Raw genomic sequence first — 24,038 nt, 5'->3', positions numbered from 1 at the left:
TTGTAGGAGCAGAAGTCGTGCTGGTTATAGGGGCAGAGGTTGTTCTGGTCTTTCGAATGCACTTGGTGCTTTTTGTAGGAGCAGATGTTCTGGGTGTATGAGCAGAGGTCATGCTGGTTGTAGGAGCAGAGGTCGTGCTGGTTTTAGGGGTAGAGGTTGTGCTGGTCTTCCGAGTGTAGGTTGTACTTTTTGTAGGAGCAGAGATTGCTCTGGGTATAGGAGCAGAGGTCGTGCTGGTTGTAGAGGCAGAGGTCTTGCTGGTTGTAGGGGCAGAGGTTGTGCTGGTCTTTCGAGTGCAGGTTGTGCTTTTTGTCAGAGCAGAGGTTGTTCTGGGTGTAGGAGCAGAGGTTGTGTTGGTTGTAGGGGCAGAGGTTGTGCTGGTTGTAGGAGCCGAGGATGTGCTAGTTGTAGGAGCTGAGGTTGTGCTGGTTGTCAGAGCAGAGGTTGTTCTGGGTGTAGAAGCAGAGGTCATGCTGGTTGTAGGGGTAGAGATTGTACTGGTCTGTGGAGTGGAGGTTGTGCTAATTGTCACCAAAGTGGTTGTCCTGGGTTTCTGCCAAGAGGAGGTGCTCTGAGTTGGACTGGTGGCTCTCCCACTTGGGGTGCTAGGAGCTGTGACAGGTGTGGACATCACAGGGCAGCCTTTGGGGGTCTCACAGCAGAGCACGCGCACCTCGTAGTTGAGGCACATCTTGAAGGGTCCCTGCTGGTCCTGGTTCCGGCACACCAGGCCCTCTTCGCGGCTGCACTGCACCACCTGGCCCAGGTGTTCGATGCTCACCTCCGGGTGGCTCGTGGCTCGGCACTGGAGCCTGGTGATCTCCTCAGGTTGGCGGCAGATTTTTTCCCCACTTCTGATGATGTTGTTGTAGGTTTCCTCATCTCCACCGTGGGGTCCAGGGGACGGGAAGTCCACGTCGAACCACTTGGTCCAGGTGCACTGGGGATGACAATCTCTGGTGACCGATCTGTTGTGGGTGTCCTGTGTGACGCTGGTTGCTGTGGACCCGCCCCTGGAGGTGGCTGTGGGTTGCTCCGTGGAGGCCGAGGGCACGTGTGTGGTGAAGGTGGTCTGGGTCTGAGCTCCAGCTGGGTGTGGAGTCGGCCGTGTCGTTGTGATGGTCTTCAGCGTTCCGGTGCCATCTCTGCACTTGTTCACCGTCTTGCAACACTGGATGCGGATCTCGTAGTTGTAGCAGATGGGTGGGAGCTGATTCTTGTTCAGGCAAATCAGCCCCTCCGTGCGACTACAGATGACGTCCTGCCCCAGGTCTGCCAGCGGCGTGTTGGGGAAGCCCACTGCCCGGCACTCCACGCTTCGAGGATTTTCACAGAATTTGTACCCTTCGTCTCTCAAATTTTGAAAAGTGTCAAAATCTCCGCCATTTATTCCGGGATCAGGGTAGCTGCCATCGATCCACTCGGTCCAGGTGCAAAGCTCGTGTACACAGGAGGGTGTGATGGACTCGGTGTGGCTGGGCTTGCTGGAGACCACAGAGGTCCCCGGGGCCGTGGTCGACAAGGACGATGTTGATGTTGCTGGCACTGGCGGAGGGCTGGGAGTTGAGAAAGTTCTTTTGACAGATGTAGTGGTACCTGGGGCAGGTGTTGTCCTGGATGTAGAGAGAGACATGGGGCCAGGTGTGCTGCTGGGGACTGAGGAGGCTGAGGCCCGGGTTTCAGTGGTCTTGGAGGTTGTTGGAGGAGTGGTCTGGGTTGAACTGCTAGAGGTGGAGCAGGCTAGGGGCGTGCAACACAGGACCCTGATCTGGTAGTTGTAGCAGAGCCCCGATGCCTGCTCCCTGTTACGACAGGTCAGCCCCATGTCCGGGCTGCACTGCACACGCTGCCCCAGGGCTCGGAGTGGCACTCGGGGGGCGTCCTCGGCTCGGCACTCCACCGACCTGGGTGATTCGCACACCAGGTACCCATGGGCGCGGAGGTTCTTCAGCGTGTCAAAGTCACCGCTGTCCATGCCCTGTCCAGGGCGGCTAACGTCCATCCAAGGTGACCACAGGCACTCTTCCCCACAGACCGGCGGCAGCGAGGCAGAGGCTGTGGGCGGCCTCGTCCTGGGAGAAGTGCCTGCTGTGGTGGGCCAGGCGCTGCTTGGAGGGCCTGTGTGTGCGCTGCTCGGGACAGGGCTGGAGGCGTGCGTGGAGCTCACGACTGTGGGCAGAAGATAAGGCAGCTGAGCACGAGGGGCTGGCACTGGGGGCTGCCCCCACCCCTCCCTGCGGCCCTGTCAGCGATCCGAGGCTGCACCAGCAGGCCTGTCTGCCTGTCCCCACCCACGGTCCCTGCTCAGAACCCACATGAGTGGCACAGCTGCTGAAGAGCCAGGCCAACTGACTGAGTTTTAGGGAAGTGGCTCCCAGGCCATGCCCTGAGCAGCGTCCACACATCTGTGCCCCAGAACACCAGAGTTCCAGAGCTTTCTACTCTCAGAGAAGCTCAGTTGATGCCTTGGGGCCCTGAGACATCCCCCAGGAGAGAGCGAGGACACGGGGGTACCTGAACCCTGAGCAGTGTGAGGCAAGTGATAGCCGTGCATCCCCAGGGCCAGGCTGGGCTTCCAGACCCCCAACACTCCCATGAGGCCAGGCCCGGGGGCTGCTGAGGGCAGGACTTGGACGCCAGGCCTGCCGGGGTGACTTGGAGGCTGGGCCCTCCCCACTGCAGATGGCTGGCGGGAAAACAGCAGGTCATCCCCAAGCCCAATACCCTGCTCCTCCGTCCCTTCCTGATCCTCAGGGGCTGCCGCCCATGCCCAGAGCTGCTGTGACCTCAGCGTCCAGCAAGGGCAGCTGTGCCGGGCAGTGGGAGGGGCTCACCCTGGGGCTCCTCAGCCGCATTTGCCTTACCGAGTGGGGGCGTGGAGAAGGAGAAGGTGGTTGGGGGGACGGGGCTGGTGGGGCTGCAGGGGTAGACCCTCCTCTCAATGGTGCCGTTGGCCCCACAGCGGGCAGAGATGCAGCCACCCGTGCCGTCCGTCGTGTGGTAGATGACGTCCCCTGGGTGGAAGCTCTGTCCGTCGTAGGTGCAGACACAGGCTGTGGGAACAGAGGGGCCGGGCCCGTCAGATGCTGGGCGCAGGCAGAGACCCCCGGATCCCAGCCCCAGGGGCTGCCAGCCGCTCACCCTCAGCTTCGTAGGTACACTCCACGCCGTGCTCAGTGCATAGGCTGGAGACAAGGAAGAAGGGCAGGCTGGTGCATGGGGGCGGCTGCGTGCCTTCCACGGGCATCCCATGCTACCAAGGGCGGGCAGGGAGCAGCTCCAACAGGGGTGAAGTTCCCTGGGCACCGCACTGCACCCCCGGACTGGGGAACAGGGAGGCCAGCCCCACCCGGGCCCCAGCAGTTGTCCCTCCAGGGTCAGCCCAAGGTCCCTCCCTTGTGGGGCCCCTCCAGTCAGGGGCCAGGGGAGGTGGGTGCTAGAGTGGAGCCATTACTCCCCAGGGGTGATTTTAACGGGCGTCCTTCCCGTGGGGACCCTGGGGCTCCATCTTGGCCCAGCTTCCCGCTGCCGCCCCCTGAGCCCCTCGAGCCTGCTCCCCAGAGGCTGTGCTGGTTTTCTGCCCAAAGGAGCCCTACACCCAGCCCTGCCTCTGGGACTCAGGACACGGGGGTGCTGGCCCCTGAGAAGCTTATGTCACAGTCGCCTGGGCCAGGATGGGACCCACAGCTTCAACTCCATTAACGGGAAAGTCCCTAGCCCTGCTGCCCCAGCTGCACCCAGAGCCCAGGCCGTGGCCACATTCCCCTGCGTGCTGCAGGCTCCCCATTCCTCCCGCCAAAGGACTCACCAGGAGTGGCAGTTCTTGTCTGAGGGCACCACTGCGCCTGGCCGGTAGGACTTCCCGTGGACGTGGCACGGTGGTGGCGGAGGTGGGGTTGGGCAGGTGGCCACACACTGCATCTTGTCCTCATCAAAGATGGGAGCCTCTGGTGGGCACTTGGGGTAGCAGCCTGTGGGCCAGAGAGGCCAGAGTCACAACCAGACCCAGCGTCAGGCGCCTCGCCCTGGAGGGCTCCGCCCAGCCCCCAAGCAGTGGGCCTCGCTGACAGCACCGGAATGTGCTGGATGCTGTGGCCACAGAGGCTCCTCGAGGGACCAGGAGAAGGGACCAGGAGAAGGCCACGGGCGGCGGAGCACAGGCCAGCCCCTCCCAGCCAGCCCCAGCCCACCTTCCAGGCCCCGGACGTCCTGCAGGCAGTCTCCGCGGGGGTTCCGGCAGGTCCGCAGGCAGGGCGCCCCGCAGGGCTGGTAGTGCCACTCGCACTGGCCTTCCGGGTTGTAGTAGTCACAGAACAGAGCTGCAGGGAGGAAGGAAGGGCTCGGTGGGGCCCCAGTGCTCACTCGGGGAGACCCCGCACCCCGGGGCTGCTCTAAAGCCGCTTCCCTCCCCTGCGCCTCTCAGCCATCGCAAGATGGGGACGGGGAGAGGGGGCCAGATCGGCACCCCCCAGTTATCAGGGTGCCACGGAGGCTGCCAGCAGAGTGGGGGTCTCCAGCCGGAACAGCTCCAGCAGTGCCTGTTCCTGGCAAGGCTCCATGTGGGCTAGAGCTGGGCAACTCTGCTGACCCCTCTGCCCAGAACGTTCTACCACACCAGCGACCCCTCCGTCAGCCACACCCTCCTCTCTGGGCCCAGGTGTTACTGTTTCTTTGGAAACCTTCCCCGTCTCCCCACCCATCAGTGGTGAGGGTGGTGGGGCACACCCTGCTGGCACTTCCTGTTCTGCCCCGGGCGCCCGCTCGCACTCACGGCAGATGCTCGGGGTCCGCCAGGACACACACAGGCCCGCTTCATGGCAGGCCTGGGCGTAGGCGGCCACAGCCGTGCAGAAACACTCGCAGTCACCCCCTGAGTCGCAGGCACATGCGTCGTTCACACAGGCCTCGTAGTACCTGGCTGGCTCCACCTGAGGGAGACGGGGCTTCAGGTTCCAGGGACCCCCCGACCCTCCCCGCAGGCTCTTGGGGACCGGGCCCACAATGACATATTGACCAGGACCGAGTTCCAGTGGAGCTCAGGGAGGGCGAATGTCCATCCCCAAGTGGCCAGCTGGGCCCATCTGGATATCCACAGGGCCCGGGGCTTCCTTGGCAGCCCTCGGGGTTAACACCCCCCAGGGCCCCGAAACCACAGCTGACAGGTGTCAGAGCTGGATGCCCAGCCCCTCTAGGGGAGTCCACACCAGCGCCAGCGCCAGCGTCAGCCCCAGCAGCCCACACCCTTGGTTGGCAGCTGTCCCCCAGCCCCCATTCCCTTCGCCCTTCTGGGGCCTCCTTGGGTCTCCATGACCCCCTTGGGCCCTGAGAAACGCCCCCCAGCCAGCATACGTGTGCGTGGCAGGCGGCGAAGGTGGGGCCGTGGAGGATGCTGCACTGCTTCTGGGCCCAGGACTTGCGGAAGGGGTTGGCCGTGCAGGGGTCCTTGGCCACCAGGGCATCCGGGCAGGATGGGGAGAGCTTCCAGCTGTTCCCGAACTCCAGCACGTCCCCCACCACAGACTGGCTCCGTGTGGCAAAGTCGTTGGCGGCAATGTCGTCGAAGTTCCCGCACAGGCCGCAGACCCTGCTCTGCAGAGGCGCCGGGAGAGGTGGAGGTGGGTGCAGCAAACCCAGAAGGCCAGGGCCCCCCTGCCCCTCGGCCGCCTCCTCCCACCCAGGGCCCCCCTGCCCCTCGGCCGCCTCCTCCCACCCAGGGCCCCCCTGCCCCTCGGCCGCCTCCTCCCACCCAGGGCCCCCCTGCCTCTCAGTCACCTCCTCCCACCCAGGGACCCCTGCCCTGCAGCCGCCACCTCCCACCCAGGCGGCTGACAGCGACCACAGGCACTGCTTCCCCTTTCCCACCTCCAGCTACACCTGGGGAGGCCCCGGGCAGTGCAGCTGAGCACTGAGGGCCGGGGCCAGACACAAGCCCCTCCTGGAGAAAAAGGAGCTGATGTGGCCTCGAAGGACCTGCCTAAGTCCTGATCCCGGTGCCTGTGCATGGCACCTCACTGGGAGATGGGATCTTGCAGGTTGAGGTAATGACTGGGTCCTGAATCCAATGCCTGGTGTCCTTATAAAAGCAAAACTTAGACCCAGTCACAGGGAGGAGGCCGCATGAAGACAGGGGCGGTGATCCGAGCGGTGTGGCCACAGTCGAGGAGTGCTGGGGTCCCCAGCAGATGCAAGGGGCCAAAAGGAGCCCCCCAGAGCCTTCTGAAAGAACTCGGCCCAGTGGATGCCCTGCTGGACTTCCAGTGTCCAGGCTGCGGGCAAATTCGCCAGGGTGCGGGCCTTTGCTCTGGCCTCAGAACACGGACACCCAGCCAAGGAATCTCCTGACCTGCTGCCCTTGCCAAGGCTCCGTCCCCCCCACTTCCCACCCCCTTTCCATCTCTGTGTTTCTGTGTCTCTGTGCCTCTCGTCTCTGCCCACCTGTTCCATGCACCCCACCTCCGGGTTCCCACCTCCGGGTTCCCACCTCCGGGTTTCCACCTCCAGGTTCCCACCTCCGGGTTCCCACCCCCGGGTTTCCACCTCCGGGTTCCCACCTCCGGGTTTCCACCTCCGGGTTCCCACCTCCGGGTTCCCACCTCCAGGTTCCCACCTCCGGGTTCCCACCTCCGGGTTTCCACCTCCGGGTTCCCACCTCTGGGTTTCCAGCTGGCCCTGGCCTGGATGAGGGGCGTAGAGTCTCACCTTGAACTCGGGGCTGAGGTTGATGAAGATGCTGGTCTTCTTGTCCCACAGCAGAACCAGGCCGATGTCGGTGTCCACCACCAGGTAGATGCCCATCTGCCGGATGGTGTATGGCACCTCCTGGCTCTCGTTCGTCCCAGTCACCTCCACCTTCCCGTGGCTCAGCTTCAGCTCGGAGCCCTGCACGGCAAGGGGTCGCTCAGGGCCCCCAGCGAGAACCCCAGCCCACCTGGTCAGGCGCTGCCAGGGGAGCCTCCCGGAGGGCATGCAACCGCCCAGCCTCACTCACCCCCAGGAAGATCTTGATGGCCTTGGAGCAGGTGGTCCCCGTGGTGCCACAGGGGACGTTCTCAGTGACAACACGGAAGGAGTCCTGCACGCTGCCTTTCCCGGCACAGTGGCTCTGGGGAAACAGAGGCCATCAAGGACCAGGCCGGCCCCGCCCTCCTTTCCGCAAGGAGGATGGGGCCGAGACAACCTGTGTGCACCCTGGGGCAACTGCAGACAGGCAGTGAGCAGCTGCGGGTCGCGGGGACCGCCGTGAAGACCCCAAACGCACCGGCTCACCTGCACCAGCATGTACTCGCAGTCTCCGTTGAAGCTGTAGCTCTGCCCGTCGAAGGTGAGGTAGTGGCCATCCCCGTACACAGCACAGGTGGCCAGGCAGGGGTCATCTGTACACCGCCACATCCTGCTGTCACAAGTGCTGGGGGACATCTGGGGGTCAGGCTAGAGCACCCACAGGGTGCCTGCCTGGCTGGGTGCAGCCTTCCTACCCCCAGGGGGACCTAGCACCACAGACACGCGCCCACTGGGCCTCCCTGCCTGGGGCTGCTGGGAGCATCCATCCCTGAGTCTGTGCCCTGCGTTTTCCCGGGATCCCTGTGCTGGGGGCTCGCCTGTCTCTAAGGAGGGCCTCTGGTACCCTGAACCTGACACGCCCCATGGGCTTTGAGCCCCCCGCATACCAGGTATTGCAGCCAACCCGTATGGTCTGGCCGGCCCGGTAGCTGGCCTCGTTGTGCACGCAGGGGCAGTCCTCCACAGTGATGCAGTTGCCCTCGCCGTCTGCCACCAGCCCATCGGGGCACACGCAGCCAGGCACACACTGGGGGCTGTACTGCAGGGCCAGCAGATGCCGCTAAGTGATGGGGCAGGGCACGGGACCTGCCAGGTCCTCCCAGGGACAGCTCACCCGTGCTACAGTGGAGGGGCCACAGGACCAGAGAGTCCGGGAGCCCATGGGTCAGGGTCCTCTGGGACGTGGGGCAGCCCATGGCATGGCCTCATGTATCAGAGGCTCACCACTGCCCACCCTGGGAGCAGGCACCCTTAGCAGGCAGCGGCGGATGGAGGGTCTGTCATCGGGGAGTCCTCAGGGGCTTACACAGGTCATGTCCAGGGTGTGGCAGCTCTTCTGACAGCCGGCCCCCGTGTCCCCGGGCGTGGCATTGCGGCAGTCGAAGAACACCATGGGTGCAGCACACACTGGGGAGGGAAGGGCCGTCAGGGGGCCCAGCCACAGGCTGCTGCAGTGCCTCAACTATGTGTTCAGGGAGGACGTGTCTGTGCCGTGTGCGTGTGCATGAGTGGGTGTGTGTGCATGAGTGGGAGTAAGTGCGTGTGCATGAGTGGGTGTGTGTGCATGAGTGGGTGTGTGTATACATGAGTGGGTGAGCATGTCCATGAGTGGGTGTGTGAGCACTGCATAAGTGGGTGTGAGTGCTTGTCCATGAGTGGGTGCGTGTGCGTGAGTGGGTGTAAGTGCGTGTGTATGAGTGGGTGTGAGTGTGTGCATGAGTGGGTGTGAGTGTGTGCATGAGTGGGTGTGAGTGCGTATGCAAGAGTGGGTGTGTGAGCGTGTCCATGGGTGGGTGTGTGAGCGTGTCCATGAGTGGGTGTATGAGCATTGCATAAGTGGGTGTGTGTGCATTAGTGGGTGTGTGTGCATGAGTGGGTATGAGTGCGTATGCATGAGTGGGTGTGACAGCATGTGCATGAGTATGAGTGTGTGTGCATAAATGGGTGTGTGCATGAGTGGGTGTGAGTGCATGCATGAGAGGGTGTGTGTGTGCATGAGTGGGGGTGACTGCGTATTCACGAGTGGGTGTGTGTGCATGAGTGGATGCGTGTGCATGAGTGGGTGTGGATGCATGAGTGGGTGGGTGTGCATAAGTGTGTGAGTGTGCATGAGTGGGTGTGACAGCATATGCATGAGTATGAGTGTGTGTGCATGAATGTGTGTGCATGAGTGGGTGTGTGCACAAGTGGGTGAGTGCATGCATGAGAGGGTGTGAATGCATGTGCATGAGTGAGTGTGAGTGTGCATGAGTGGGTGTGAGTGCATATTCATGAGTGGGTGCGTGTGCATGAGTGGGTGTGTGTGCATGAGTGTGTGAGTGTGCATGAGTGGGTGTGAGTGCATATGCATGATTGGGTAAGTGTGTCCATGAGTGGGTGTGTGAGCATTGTATAAGTGGCTGTGAGTGCGTGTGCATGAGTGGGTGCGTGTGCATGAGTGGGTGTGTGTGCGTGTGCGTATGTGTGCATCAATGGGTGTGTGTGCATAAGTGGGTGTGTACATGAGTGGGTGCGAGTGTGTGTGTGAGTGGGTTTGTGAGTGTTGCATAAGTGGGTGTGCATGTGCATGAGGGTGTGAGGGGGTGTGCATGATTGGGTGTGTGAACATGTGCATGAGTGTGTGTGTGCATGAATGGGTGTGTGTGCATGAGTGGGTGTGAGCGCGTGTGCATGAGTGGATGTGTGAGCATGTGCATGAGTGGGCGTGAGTGGGTGTGTCATGTGTGTGCCCACACCCTCCTTTCTTCCCCCTTGCTGCCCAGAGGGCACAAACCATGCCTGACGCCGAGCAGCTGATCGACAACCACCAGCCCCGTTGACTTGCGGTGGGACTAACCCTGAAGCCATTTTTCAGGATTTCTTATGGAGATGATGAGGCTGGGGTCCCCAGTGCCTCCTTTCTGGCACTCACCTGGGGTGGGGGCTTGGCCTCCGATGCAGCTCAGCTTCCCATGCGTGCAGGTGCTGTGAGGAGACGGTGGTCAGAGCCTCATCCTGGGCCACCAGGTGCCAGGGACCCCCAGTCCACAGCGGGAGCTCTTACCAGACAGCCCCACTGTCGTGCACCGACTCCCCATTGGGGATCACGGAGCCCCTGTGATAGCAGGGACAGTTGCTGGCCTGCACACACTTGCCCGTGTCGTCCAGGAAGGTGCCCTCGGGACAGATGCAGCCATCCACGGGGATAAAGCCAACACTGCAGGTGATGTCCCCCTCACTCAGAGAGCGGCAGGTGGGCTGGCAGGTGCTGACATGGTAGTGGTAGGTCATCGACTTGGGGCAAGTGGTCATGGGCTTCGCTGCAGGATGCCAGGAAGAGGGAATTCTCAGGACACAAAGCCCAGCGGTGGGCAGCCAGCAGCGAGGGAGCCCAGCCCTCTCAGCTACCCTCCCCTCCCCTCCTCGGCCGGGTCCAAGGCCACACTGACCTGGGCGCTCCTTGCCCTCAAGCCCAGCACAGAGGACGGGGGCCCTTAGAGCACCTGTGCACACCGGGGGCATCCCAAGACCCGAGGGCACCCCAATATCCGCGGCCACCCAGTGTGGGAAAAGGGCTGGGCTTGGCGGGCACTCACTGCAGACGCCGTTCCTCCAGCCACTGAGCTGCACACCCTTGGCGGCACAGGCATGCACATAGGAGGACAGCACGGCGCACAGGCAGTCCTCGCTCCGCTCACAGTTGCAGGTGTCAAACATGCAGTTCTGTGGGGAAGGGGGGCATCAGGGCATCAGAGACCCCAGCCCACACCTGGTGGCCCCCCATGCCCTGCAGGCCACACCTCCAGCAGCCAGGGTCCTCCCGTCCCGGGTCTTCCTGCCTCCAGGACCCCTCCCTGAGTCCTCACAGGCATCCCACCCCCTCAGCAGAACCGCTTGGCATGTCATGCAGCAGAACCACCGTGCAAAGCAGGGGTTGTTGGGAGGGCCAGGTCCTTCATCTCTGTGACCCAACAGGTCCAGCCATGCCCAATTTCCCTCAGACACAGCGCATCAGCTCAGCCTTGGCCTAACTTCCATTTGGCCCCTGGGGCCAGGGGGGCAACAAACCCCTGAAGTTTAGCCCCTGTGCCTAGTGTAGGGCTGGAGGTGCAAGAAAAACACCATAAACGTGGTTAATGAATGAGTGAGTGAAGGGATGAATGAAGGAATAAGTAAGTGAGAGGATGAGTGAGTGAATAAGTGAGTGAATGAGTGAGTGGGTGAGTGAGTGGATGTGTGAGTGAGTGGATGAGTGAGTGGATCAGTGAGTGGATGAGTGAGTGAGTGAATGAGTGAGTGGATGAGTGAGTGGATCAGTGAGTGGATGAGTGAGTGAGTGAATGAGTGAGTGGATGAGTGAGTGAGTGAATGAGTGAATGAGTGAGTGAGTGGATGAGTGAGTGGATGAGTGAATGAGTGGATGAGTGAGTGAGTGGATGAGTGAGTGAGTGGATGAGTGAGTGGATGAGTGAATGAGTGGATGAGTGAGTGAGTGTATGCATGAGTGGATGAGTGAGTGAGTGAGTGGATGAGTGAATGAGTGTATGAGTGAGTGAGTGGAGGAGAGTGAGTGGATGCGTGAGTGAGTGAATGAGTGAGTGGATGAGTGAGTGAGTGGATGAGTGAGTGGATGAGTGAGTGAGTGAGTGGGTGGATGAGTGAGTGGATGAGTGAGTGAGTGAATGACTGAGTGGATGAGTGAGTGAGTGAATGACTGAGTGGATGAGTGAGTGAGTGAATGACTGAGTGGATGAGTGGGTGAGTGAATGAGTGAATGGATGAGTGAGTGGATAGGTGAGTGAGTGAGTGGATGAGTGAGTGAGTGGATGAGTGAGTGAGTGAATGACTGAGTGGGTGAGTGAGTGAATGAGTGAGTGAGTAGATGAGTGAGTGAGTGGATGAGTGAGTGAGTGGATGAGTGAATGAGTGGATGAGTGAGTGGATGACTGAGTAGATGAGTGGGTGAGTGAGTGAGTGAATGAGTAGGCGAAGGAATCAGTGAGTAAATGAGTGAATGAGTGAGTGAAGAAATTCGTGAATGAGTGAGTGAGTGAGCGGATGAGTGAATGAGTGAGTGAAGAAATTCGTGAATGAGTAAGTAAATGAGTGAGCGGATGAGTGAATGAGTAAGTAGATGAGTAGGTGAAGGAATTAGTGAGTGGGTAAATGAGTGAATGAGTCAGTGAAGAAACGAATGAATGAGTGAATGAAAAGGCGAGTAAGTGAATGAGTGAGTGAATGGGTGAGTGGATGAATGAGTGAATGGGTGAGTGAGTGAATGGGTTAGTGGGTGAATGAGTGAATGGGTGAGTGGGTGAGTGAGTGAATGGGTGAGTGAGTGAATGGGTTAGTGGGTGAGTGAGTGAATGGGTTAGTGGGTGAGTGAGTGAATGGGTGAGTGGGTGAGTGAGTGAATGGGTGAGTGGGTGAGTGAGTGAATGGGTGAGTGGGTGAGTGAGTGAATGGGTGAGTGAGTGGATGGGTGAACAGGTGAACGGGTGAGTGGGTGGGTGAATGGGTGGGTGAGTGGGTGAGTGGTGAACGTGAGAATGAGTGAATGGGGGGGCTGGGGACGTGGGGAATGGAGCTGGACAGACAGGCTGGGTCCCAGCCCCTGGTGCCCATCACAGCCTAGAAAGGTTGGTACTGACTGCCGAGCCCCCCCAGTGCCCTCCCAGCCCTCCTGGAGGCAGCTGTGAGGCTCAGTGGCCGGAGCCCCACTGGGCCAAGAGGCGGCAGATGCTACCGAGTAGTAGGTGTCCGGCTTCACGGCAGCGTGGCACCGGCTGAAGGGGCCGTTGGCATCGGTCAGCTGCGAGCACCAGTGCTGAGCATACTTCTCTGTGGACAGAGGAGGGTTAGGGTTAGGATTAGGATCAGGCAGCACACTCATCCCACCCAGCTTGGCCCCTGGTGTGGGGTTTGGGGCGCCAGCTTCTCTGGGCAGTCTGGCGTTGGGCCCTACATCCTGCTACACACTCAGCCTGGGTGGTGCGGCGCCCTCCCCGAGGGAAAGCTCCCCCAAGTGCAGGGTACGACACCCAGAGCTGAGGCTTCTCTCGTTTTCCTGCATGTCCCATCCAGCCCCTCACAGCCTCTCATGGTGCCGCCTTCCAGGGAAGCTAGTGACCCCCACTCTGGACAGACAAACTGAGGTCCTTCTGGCCCCTCCACTGGGCTCACTGGACCCAGGCTTCCCAGGCTGCAGGAAGCAGGTAAGAGCCAGCGAGATAGGATCCCACCTCCCCACGGCTGGCGCCCAAGCTCCGAGGGCGGAGTGAATGACTGAGTGAGTGAGTGAGTGAGTAAGTGAGCGGATGAGTGAGTGGATGAGTGAGTAAGTGAGTGGGTGAATGGGTGAGTGAATGGTTGAGTGGGTGAATGGGTGAGTGAGTGGGTGAGTGGGTGACTGGGTGAATGGGTGAATGGGTGAGTGAATGAGTGAATGGTTGAGTGCATGAGTAAGTGAGTGAGTGGGTGAGTGAGTGACTGGGTGAGTGGGTGAGTGGGTGAATGAGTGAGTGGGTGAGAGGGTGAATGGGTGAGTGAGTGAATGGTTGAGTGGGTGAATGGGTGAGTGAGTGGGTGAGTGAGTGAGTGGGTGACTGGGTGAATGGGTGAATGGGTGAGTGAATGAGTGAATGGTTGAGTGGGTGAGTGAGTGAGTGGATGAGTGAGTGAGTAGGTGAGTGGGTGAGTGGGTGAATGAGTGAGTGGGTGAGTGAGTGGGTGAATGGGTGAGTGAGTGAATGGGTGAATGGGTGGGTGAGTGGGTGAGTGGGTGAGTGGGTGAATGAGTGAGTGGGTGAGAGGGTGAATGGGTGAGTGAGTGAATGGTTGAGTGGGTGAATGGGTGAGTGAGTGGGTGAGTGAGTGAGTGGGTGACTGGGTGAATGGGTGAATGGGTGAGTGAATGAGTGAATGGTTGAGTGGGTAAGTGAGTGAGTGGATGAGTGAGTGAGTAGGTGAGTGGGTGAGTGGGTGAATGAGTGAGTGGGTGAGTGAGTGGGTGAATGGGTGAGTGAGTGAATGGGTGAATGGGTGGGTGAGTGGGTGAGTGGGTGAGTGGGTGAGTGGGTGAATGAGTGAGTGGGTGAGAGGGTGAATGGGTGAGTGAGTGAATGGTTGAGTGGGTGAATGGGTGAGTGAGTGGGTGAGTGAGTGAGTGGGTGAATGGGTGAATGGGTGAATGGGTGAGTGAATGAGTGAATGGTTGAGTGGGTGAGTGAGTGAGTGGATGAGTGAGTGAGTAGGTGAGTAGGTGAGTGGGTGAATGAGTGAGTGGGTGAGTGAGTGGGTGAATGGGTGAGTGAGTGGATGAGTGAGTGAGTAGGTGAGTGGGTGAGTGGGTGAATGAGTGAGTGGGTGAGTGAGTGGGTGAATGGGTGAGTGAATGGGTGAATGGGTGGGTGAGTGGGTGAGTGGGTGAGTGGGTGGGTGAATGGGTGGGTGAGTGGGTGAATCCATTCCCCACGTCCCCACCACCCCACCCCGTGCAGGGGTAGGCAGTCAGGGCCGATATCGACCAACAGAGATTCGCACCCTTTCTTTGACCCTGAAGCAGATGCCCCACATTCCTGAAGCTCCATATAAGCCGGGCGAGGCGCCCACCATGAGCCTGTCCTTGGGCCCCTTCGTGAGCCACCCCACCTGGCTCACAGGCACACGTAGGGCCGGCCTCCACGCTGCCTGCAGTGCCAAATGGAAGCGGGAGAACCAGCGCCAGGCGCCCAGCACAAAGGCGAGCTGAACAGACACACGTACCGTTCTCCACACTCAGGGAGCAAGGGTCTTCGAAGCTGTTCCTGATGTTGGGACAGGCGGCCTGGGTCTTGAAGGTGTTGAAGAAGGCCGCGGCCGTGGCCTCCACCACCCCACTGAGGGTCCGGAAGTCATCGGCCTGGATGCCGTTGAAGTTCCCACAGAGACCTGGGGGTGGGTTAGGCAGGGTGAGGGCCATGTGCCCCGGCCAGAGTGGGTGGGCTCCAGACCCCGAAGGCAGCCCTCTTACCACAGGTCTGCCCTCGGAGCTTGGGCGCCAGCCGCACGAACAGCTGCATGGTGGGTACCAGCTGCAGGTCCAGCTGCAGGCCCAGGCTGGTCTGGGCGATGATGAAGAAGGTCGAAGGTCTGAAGATGGTGACGTTGGCTGGGGACACAAAGGACAAGGGTTTTGCTGGGGGTGTGGGGCGGGACCCCAGGCAGCCCGGGGGTGGGGAGGAGGCTGCCGCCCTCACCTGCAGAGATGGGCAGCTGGGTGTATATCTGGTTCAGGAACACTTCCCCGCTGGCCTTGATCACCACCACCTGAGGGCCGCCAGACAGACGTGTGAGAGCGGGGCAGGCTCGCCGCACTCAGCCCCGCGGAGGCTGTGAAATGTGCCTGCAGGTGCCTGGGAGGCCTTTGCCTGTGGCTGTGGGTCCTACAAGGTGGTTTTGTGCTCGCCCTGATTTTCTGAGTTTTCTGTGAGTACCATGCTTTTTATTCTTTAGTAAAAACCAAAGTTATTCACTAAACGTAAACTGACTTCAGCGGAGAAGCCAAGCTGGCCGCAGATGCACCCAGTCCCTCCTTCCCGGGGCCCCTCGGGTCGGGTATGGCGGCCCGGGCGGCCCAGCCCTGAGCTGCTCCTTTAGGGACAGTCACGTGGACCCATAAGTAATGGATGCAGCCAGTGTTGCCGGAGGATCCCCGCCTCTCGCTGTTCACGCCGAGGACGAAGGGCTTGGGCAGAGGTGACTTGTAGAAGAGACAGGCCCCTTCCCCCCTTCCCAGGGTTTGCCCTGCCAGGCTCCACTCACCGTCTGCGCCCCATCCAGGCTCAGTGTCACGCTCTTCAGGCAGGTCTCGCTGTCCGTCAGCCCACACCTGCGCAGCTCAGCCAGTACAGTGAAGGCACTGCTGTCACAGGGCTGCAGAACCGGACACACCAGGGGTCCTCACACTCCGCCCAGCGCCCAGCCCGCCTGGCCCTGCCCCTCCACCCGGCTGTGCTCCTCTCCCTCACTAGAAACCCCCACTCCAACATCCCAGCCCCCGAGGGGGAGGTGTGCTAGGAGGCCGCCAGGTGTGGACACCGAGGCACACAGAGAAATCTGCATGCACCGTGGGGAGGCCACACTCTGCGACGCCAACTACAGGACCCTCTGGGAAGGACAGCTCTCAGAAGGCACAAATGCCAGTGGATGGCAAGGGCTGGGTGAGGGAGGGGTGAGGAGGCCGAGCTCCAAGGGGTTTGAGGGCAGTGGAGCCGACTGCGTGAAACTGCCTGGCAGGAACAGGACACTGCACATCTGTCCAAAGCTGCGGGATTTCACCACCACAAGGGGCCCCGATGTCAACCGTGACCTGGGAGGTGAGGGCGCCAGTGACCTGGGAGGTGAGGGAGCCAGTGACCTGGGAGGTGAGGGCACCAGTGACCTGGGAGGTGAGGGCGCCAGTGACCTGGGAGGTGAGGGCACCAGTGCAGGCTCTACCCCAAGGCAGGGTCTCATCTTGGGGAGACTGTGTACTGGGTGCTGGGTATCATCTGGGGAGACTTTGTGTTGGAGCGGGAGTACTTTGGGCTCAATTTCTTTGTAAACCTGAAACTATTCTCAACAGTAAAGTCTTAAATAAATAGCCCAAGGTGTGGAGGGCCCAGTGCTGGGTGGGACTGGAGGCTCTGGTCTGCAGCCTTCATGCCCCTGTGGGGCCCAGCCCTGGGTGTGGGCTGCAGCCTTCGTGCCCCTGTGGGGACCAGCGCTGGGGAGCTGGGGTGCTTCCTTGAGGTCTCACCATCAGTGACCCCCAAGGGTCACCCCGGGGCAGCAGTGACATGCAGCCAAGCTGCGGGAGCCTGTGGGAGGCTGGCCGTGGGCCCCGTCTGTCCGGCGAGCACCCCAGGCAGCCAGTGCCTACCTTGGTCAACACATAGCTGCAGTCCCCGTGCACCGTGTAGTGCCTCTCGTCAAATGTCGAGAAGTGGGCACCTCCAAGCACAGAGCAGGTACCCGGGCATGGAACCTCCTGGCAGCTCCACCGGCCTCCGGAGCAGGTGCTGAGAGCAAGAGACGGTGCCGTGTGGTTGCTGGTCCCAGGAGACCAGCCTCCAGCCTCCGTGTCAGAGGCTGACCGGGTCTCACCCAGGCCTGCCTACATCACAGCCCGGATGAGGGACGCCTGCCAGCCTGGGTCACAGCCCCCAGCGGGTCCGTCCCATAGCACATCCTGGGGGCCTGGAGGGGGGCCGGGACCTACCAGTTGGTGCAGTCTGTGGAGTAGGTGGCCCCCGGGGCATAGGCAGTGCCGTTGTAGACGCAGGCACACTGTGATACAGGGACACAGCCGGTCTGGCCGACGTCATCGAGCACCGTCCCTGCATGGGTCAGGCAGGCCTGTGATGGGCTCCTGCTATCTCCATGTGGTGGGTGGTGCAGGGGAACAACATGGCAGCCCTACAGCAAGCTGAGGCCTCAGCCAGCCTCAGGGGCCCGGGACATCTCGGGCTAGGGGTCTCAGCCAGCCTCAGGGGCCTGGGACAGGGGTCTCAGCCAGCCTCAGGGGCCCGGGACAGGGGCCTCAGCCAGCCTCAGGGGCCCGGGACACCTTGGGCCGGGGGCCTCAGCCAGCCTCAGGGGCCCGGGACATCTCGGGCTAGGGGTCTCAGCCAGCCTCAGGGGCCCGGGACAGGGGCCTCAGCCAGCCTCAGGGGCCTGGGACACTAGGACTGGGATCCTTCTTTTGAGGCTTGGCCATGGGAGCACAGCCCCCTAGTTCCCAGGGTGCATCTGTGTTTCCCAGGGGCGGGGGAGCCTCACCCTCAGGGCAAAAGCAGCCGGCCACACAGTGGTCCTCGCAGGCCCGGGAGTGCTCCTGGTTGGAGCAGGTGTCTGTGCAGGGGGAGCGGCACTCGTGGTACTGCATGTTGCTGGGGCACGTCTGGGCTGCGGGAGGCAGAGACACGGCTCACGTCCGCCCGCCCTGGCCCTCCCTGCCAGAGGGGTTGGGGGACAGGGCGCCGGGACACTCACGGCAGAGGTCAGGGCCCCGCCAGTCCTGGGGCTGCCCCCCGGCGTGGGCGCACTGCCGGGAGTACTCCGCGAGGGTGTGGCAGACGCAGCTGAGCAGGTCGGTGCCCCCGCAGAAGCAGAGGTCTTGCCTGCAGGCCTCCAGGTAGCTGCCGACGTCCACCAGGGCCACACAGCTGGAGAACAGCTGACCATTCAGGAGCTCCTCACAGATGCCCTAGAACAAAGGCCACAGCCCGACTGAGTCCTCAGTGGGGAATCTGGACTGGTTCCCAGGCTCACAACCCCTCCTCCTCACCGTGCCGGGCCCCTGTTCCCTCCAGGGCTTACAGAGCCAGTGGAGCAGTTCCTCGGGGGTTCAGGGACAGGGTCCTCACACTGCTCCGTGGGGTCGTCCATCTTCTGCAGGTTCCCAAACTCCATGGGAGTCAGCTTGATGTCTGCGGGAAGCACGGAGGTGGGCTCTGCCTGCAGGTCCCAGTACCCCTCAGCCCAGCACCCAAGCAGCAGAGCCCCCACGGCCGGGTCCCTGGGGTGGGGTTAGAAGGGCCATCAGTGGCTCCTGTCCCCTCTGGATGCCTGAGTTGTCCTGGCTGCGCCTGCTTGGCCGCCCCATGCATGCTGCAGGACCCTCGGGGGTCTGGAATGATGGAGAGAAACAGCCCAGGAGGTTGGTGTCCAAGTCACTGGGGGCTGCCGGCTGAGTCCTCAACTGACCCAGGACCCTGGTCTCCTGCCAGGCTGGCGGGAACCTGAGCACCTCCCAGTCCACAGAACCCAGCCAACCCAGCGCTGGGCCTGCCTTGCCAAGGGCTGCTGGACACCCAGGCAGACTCAGTTCCCCACAGAGGGACATCCTGTACTCGGGGCTTGTATGGGGCTTCACAGGCCTGGCGGGGAGAGGTGGGGAGTGGGGCCTTGGCTGGTGCAGGTCACATTTGCAAGGCCACAGCCTGACGGCAAAGACTCAAAGACCAAGAAGGAGGCAGGTCTGTCATTTCAGGAGAGGGCGTGCGGTCACGGGTCACCACCCAGAGCAGCCACACAGAGCAAGGGGCTCAACGGGTGATTTGCTCCCAGCCTGCACCCCTGAGACAGGCCAGCATTTCGGGATCGCGTGTGTACAGGTGTGTGCTGTGCTGGGAGGGAGGGCAGCTGCCTCCATGCATCTGTGCATGTGTGTGCCAGAGCGTCGGAGGGTGTGTGTGCACACAACACTGAGCCCCCAGGGGACGCTGAGGAAGGGGCTGACGGCGCCATGGGGCCTTACTGTGGGAGAGGAGCTCGCTGACCACGGGCATCCCATTGAAGTCTCCACAGAGCCCACAGGTCTCGTTGGCATATTTGGCGTCCAACTCCAGCTGCAACGGAGGAGACATCAGACACCCGTCCCCACCAAGGGCGGATGGACAGATGAGGCTCAAGCCTGAGATTTCTGAGGAGGGGCCGAGGCCCACGGAGGAGACACCCCCAAAAGCAGTCTCCATCCTGGGGGCACAGACCCCGGGACAGCATTGGTGTCTGGGCACCTGTTCTTGCCTGCTGTGTGGGGTGGGGTCTGACCCTGACTGGGCCCAGGGCACCTTTTACCCTCTCTGGAGAGGCTGTGGGAGCGGGCCAACCCTCGAGGGCTGGAGGTGCACACCGGGACACCCCCACCCCCCAGCCTCACCAGCAGGCTGTCATCGTGGTTCCACATGAGGACAAGGCCCAGTCTGGCCTCCACCTTGGTGTAGCTGCTGCTCTGCTGAATGAAGACCCCAGACTGGCTGAAGGGCAGCAGGACCCTGCGGAGGGAGGCAGGGCTGAGGGGCTGGGAGCACGGTGAGGAGAGATCCCAGGCAGGGCAGATGCCTGTGGTCGCAAACGGGACACGGTCATTGTGACCATGAAGTCACGTCTGGGATGGGGACAGCGACTTCTGGAGCTCTGGGGTCACAAGAAGCTAGGAAGGGGCAGAATAAGAGCCTGGGGATCCCAGGAGGGGATCCAGCTCGGTGGGCCAGCTTGGGGGACCAGGGAGGACCCATGTCCAGCTCCGCTCTCAGGGGCTTGCCAAGAAGTACACATCCTCCCCAGGACTGCCATGCCCCCGTGACCCCCCAGGAATGCCGTCCCCACACACCGCGTGGCCCCCACCATCCGAGAGCCCAGACTCACGGGCGGCCGTTGACCAGGACAGAGCCGTTGGTCAACTGGATGACCACGCCATCCACCTTCATGAGGACCCTGCTCAGCGTGGGGGCTGCTGACTCCTGGCTGCGGCGTAGCTGGACGTTGAAGTCCTCGTAGGCGGCGCCGCAATGCTCAGAGAACACGTAGTTGCAGAGGCCGGGGAAGCGGAAGACGTCGCCGTCGAAGGTCTTGTAGTGGAAGTCGCCCCAGGTGCTGCACACCCGCCCGTTGTGTGCCGGGTTGGAGGCTACGGTGGAAGCAGCATGGCGTTTGGGAGCGTCGCCCTCACCCTCGCCCTGCACCCCTGCCCCTGCCCTGCACCCCTGCCCCTGCCCTGCACTTTCTGCCCCACCCCAGCGTCCTGCAGGAGGTGCTGCTGCCCTGGACGGGGCACCCAGGGGTCCTTCCTGTGTCTGAGAAGTCCCAGAAACGTGTGCAGGGAGGTGCTAGGCCCTCTGGTTCCAATACCTACCCAGTGGCTCCAATACCTACCCAGTGGCCACCTGGAAAGCTGGGGCCCCTCTCCACCAGGCACCTCCAGGCCTGAGCGGGGAGCTCAGCAAAGCTAGGCCCCTTCCCCACCCAGGCCTCGGGGCTCCACTCACCTCGTACCACGGGGATGGTCCTCAGAGGCGGGAAGAGAGTCACCCCACGGGGCGGGACCCCTGCGGAGACAGGGACTGGTAGCCCGGCCCCCAGGTGGGGCGGGGCTTCTACAGCCAGAGATGTTCCAGCGTCTGTGGGTCCCGGCTCCTGGCTCTGAAACCAACTCTGGATTCTGCCGCGTGTTGCACCCCCCCCCACCCCACCTACCATCTGCTCCTTGTGTGTTTGCAGCTGCACACCCTGAGTTCCATCTGCACCTTGTGTGTTTGCAGCCGCGCACCCTGAGCCGCACACCCTGAGTTCAGTGTGACTTTCTGCTTCCTCCCGGCTGTCACCAGGAAGAAGCCCTCAGGGGCTGCCAGCTCTCTCACACCCATGGGCCTCAGAACCTGAGTCTGCATCAGCGGCTCAAGTCAGTCTCTTGGGTGCTGAGATTAGGCACATCTGGCCCGATTTGGAGAAATGCAATCTGAGAGTTTGCCAGAAGCCCCCGACTCTGGCTGCCCTCGCCTGCCCCACCTCTGCCAGGGCTGCTGGGCCCCCACGGGCTCCCGCTAGCACAATCCACACCGGGACGGCCGGCGCCAAGGGAGATACCTGTGTTGCTGAAGTGCCAGGAGGTGAACAGGGGGGACACTGAGGCAGGACCCAGCTCCAGATCCCTGGAGGGTGGCCGGCACCCACAGGACATGGGCACAGCCAGCCTGCCCCGCCCTGCAACTCCTTCAGAGCCTGAGTGCTGCAGGGGGCTGGCCCAAGGACAGGCAGGTAGTGTGACCGACCAGGGTCATGGATGTGGGGTGTCCTCCTGTCCCCCCAGGTTTGGTCCTCAGCGGTGGCCAGCTGGGGAGCCTCCCTAAAATCAGTGCCCCTGGGAGCCGTGCCACTCAGTGGAGGGTGGAATCTGACAGGCTTAGGGTGGGGGCCGGACGCTCAGACTCACCACCAGGTCCCTGGGCGATGGGAGAGAGGGCAGGGTGGTGCTCGTAGCTGGATTCGGAGGAGCCGTCCTGGGCATGGCCTGCAGAAAGAGGAGGGGGGCTGAGCCCAGATGCAGGGTGGCTGAGGGGGCTCAGGCTGCGACCACAGATGCAGCGCGGACACCAGAGGATCAGGAGGCCATGGTGTGTGCAGGTGGCCTGTGGCGAGGGCTCTCTCTGTGCTGGGTTGGAGGTCCTAGGGGGCCTCTGTCCATGTGAGTCGGAAGTCTGAGCCCAGACCCTCCAGGAGCATCCCCTCAACCTGGCCCCATGGAGCAGGTGGTGTCGGGACCCTTTGCCCCAATCTGGCATCCCCATCTATTCATTCCCACTCACTGCAGAGCATGCCAGGCCCTGGCCTCCACACTCGGGACCCCCGCCCACTACAGTGATCCCACTGAGGGGCTGGAGCAGTCAAATGCATGGGAGGGGTCGGCCCCAAGACCGCCTGGAGGACCTTGCCTCCCTACAAGCAGCAGATCTTGCAGGAGGTTGATCTCCAGGTTCCATGGAGACTGTGCAGAATGTCACCAGATCCCAGCCCAGCCCCGCACAGCCCCACACATCCCTGCACAGAACCAGCATGGTGGGACCAGCCCCCAGCCCCGCACAGCCCCGCACAGTCCTGCACAGAACCAGCATGGTGACCAGACCCCAGCCCTTCACAGCCCTGCACAGCCCTGCACAGCCCTGCACAGAGCCAGCATGGTGACCAGACCCCAGCCCCACACATCCCTGCACAGAACCAGCATGGTGGGACCAGCCCCCAGCCCCGCACAGCCTCGCACAACCCCACACAGTGCCAGCATGGTGGGGGGGGCGCCCGGCCCAGCCCAGGACCCTGCAGAGAGGGGGTCTTGGGGAAAGCTGTGATTCGCCTGCATCCCAGCCCCAGCTTCCCAGTTCCCGCGCCTGTCATAGGGGTCCTCAGGCCAGGCTGGGAGACCCCCCTCACCCCCATACCCTCTGCCCCCAGTGGGGCCCAGCGCATCAAATAAGTCGGTGGGTAGAGGGGCCCTTAGCATCTGCAAGCCCCATTGGAGAGACAGAGACAGTGGCCTGAGCCTCACTTACCCCGTCCTGGCCCAGGCCTGCCCCCACCTTCTGAGCCCCGCAGGCCCAGCCCCAGCCCTGCCCTCTCCTGGGAGCAGCCCTGGGAGAGAATTCCTGCTTCTGAGATGAGAGTGGTACAGACGAGGGATGGGGGGGGCAGAGTCCGGCTGGGCCACAGCCAAGGGCAGCACGGAGACACCAGAGACGGTTCTTCTTGCTCTGGGACTGCCTGGCAGAGGGCCAGAGGCTGGGGACAGGGCTGGGCGAGGGACCTGGGTGGGCCATGTGGCCGTCTCAGCAGTGCTGAGGTCCCTGCCCTGCTGTTCCAGGAGCCCAGGAGCACCCACTCCCCCAACCCAACCCCAGGCATTCCCCTGACAGGGGCACATGGTCACCAGCAGACCCAGGCCCAGGTGTCCCCTAGAAGCAGAGGCAGGGACTTACTGGTCCAGCGAGGGGCCGTTCAGATCACAGGGCCTGGAGCCTCCCGCATCACCCTCTTAGCCCCATCACCCTCTTAGCCCCCATCACCCTCTTAGCCCCCATCACCCTCTTAGCCCCCATCACCCTCTTAGCCCCCATCACCCTCTTAGCCTTAGGCCGGGGGTGAAACAGTTCCCCTGTGGACCTCACCATTACATCCTCGCTCAGAGGCTGAGACGCCCCCAGGAGACCCCCATCGAGGCCCAGACAGGGAACATGAGCTGGTAAACTGGGCACGTGTGGGGTGTGCAAGGGCAGGTGCCTGGGGCTGATGCCCTGACCAGGCCCAGCGGGGGCCGTGAGCCGCTGGAGATACTGTGGGCCAGGCACTGTCGGCCGCCGGGGATAAGTGCAGGGATCCAGGCGGGGAGGGGAAGCCGGAGACCTGAGCTCCTGCTTCCCTGCCTCAGTGAATGGCCCAGCCTCAGAGGTCCCTGAAGCCCGGAGATCCCTTAGCAACCCCACGAAGTGGAAATTGCTCGTTGGTGGCCAGGGCCACAGGCAGGGGCTCTGCTGCTGGGCGCCGTTCATGGCACATGCTCGGAACCCAGGGCAAAGACTGAGCTGCCCGAGGCCCACTCAGTACCGCACCACCCAAGACTAGTAGAGCGGCCAGGGACCGAGCCGTACCTGTGTGCCGGGTGCAGGCCAGAGCAAGAGCCAGGGTCCAGAGTGGGGCCAGCTTCCTCTGGCCGACACCCATCGTGTGGACGGCGGGGAAGAGTGCCCTGTCCCTCAGCAGCCTCTGAGGAGGGACCCAAGGTTGCAGGAGCCTTTTGTAGCCCCAGAGCTGGCTCCGGCCCCGAGCTTCACATGGGTAGGCGGGGCGGGGCCTGTGGTTCCCCCTCACCCGAGTAAACAGTGGGTGCTCACTGCGGGCTGGCCCGCGGCCGGTGGCAGGCAGAGATGGGTGTGTCTGCCAGTTTCCGAGGGCTCCCCCAAGCCCTGGCCTGCAGGGGTTCTCCCCACATA

The 24,038-nt window shown here is 62.2% G+C and overlaps 1 protein-coding gene across 1 annotated transcript in view; it reads right to left on the bottom strand.

Annotated features, from left to right (window-relative positions):
* The window catches only part of LOC105469836 (mucin 5AC, oligomeric mucus/gel-forming), a 42,694-nt gene extending 18,925 nt beyond the window's left edge, over positions 1 to 23,769 (bottom strand). Inside the window, 31 exon segments of the mRNA XM_071075877.1 lie at positions 499 to 2,169; positions 2,865 to 3,053; positions 3,142 to 3,185; positions 3,809 to 3,971; positions 4,191 to 4,319; positions 4,772 to 4,928; positions 5,350 to 5,589; positions 6,700 to 6,879; positions 6,989 to 7,102; positions 7,267 to 7,405; positions 7,668 to 7,819; positions 8,087 to 8,187; positions 9,692 to 9,744; positions 9,824 to 10,079; positions 10,356 to 10,482; positions 12,506 to 12,600; positions 14,524 to 14,688; positions 14,771 to 14,908; positions 14,997 to 15,066; positions 15,562 to 15,672; positions 16,661 to 16,799; positions 17,000 to 17,117; positions 17,560 to 17,685; positions 17,773 to 17,986; positions 18,100 to 18,209; positions 19,040 to 19,130; positions 19,442 to 19,556; positions 19,930 to 20,191; positions 20,550 to 20,609; positions 21,494 to 21,571; positions 23,697 to 23,769. Coding sequence (XP_070931978.1) covers positions 499 to 2,169; positions 2,865 to 3,053; positions 3,142 to 3,185; positions 3,809 to 3,971; positions 4,191 to 4,319; positions 4,772 to 4,928; positions 5,350 to 5,589; positions 6,700 to 6,879; positions 6,989 to 7,102; positions 7,267 to 7,405; positions 7,668 to 7,819; positions 8,087 to 8,187; positions 9,692 to 9,744; positions 9,824 to 10,079; positions 10,356 to 10,482; positions 12,506 to 12,600; positions 14,524 to 14,688; positions 14,771 to 14,908; positions 14,997 to 15,066; positions 15,562 to 15,672; positions 16,661 to 16,799; positions 17,000 to 17,117; positions 17,560 to 17,685; positions 17,773 to 17,986; positions 18,100 to 18,209; positions 19,040 to 19,130; positions 19,442 to 19,556; positions 19,930 to 20,191; positions 20,550 to 20,609; positions 21,494 to 21,571; positions 23,697 to 23,769 — 5,680 coding nt within the window.
* Between the last annotated feature and the right edge of the window lie 269 nt (positions 23,770 to 24,038).

Source organism: Macaca nemestrina, chromosome 12 (assembly GCF_043159975.1).
Source record: "Macaca nemestrina isolate mMacNem1 chromosome 12, mMacNem.hap1, whole genome shotgun sequence".
NCBI lineage: Eukaryota > Metazoa > Chordata > Mammalia > Primates > Cercopithecidae > Macaca > Macaca nemestrina.
This window is presented reverse-complemented; position numbering and strand designations above follow the sequence as displayed.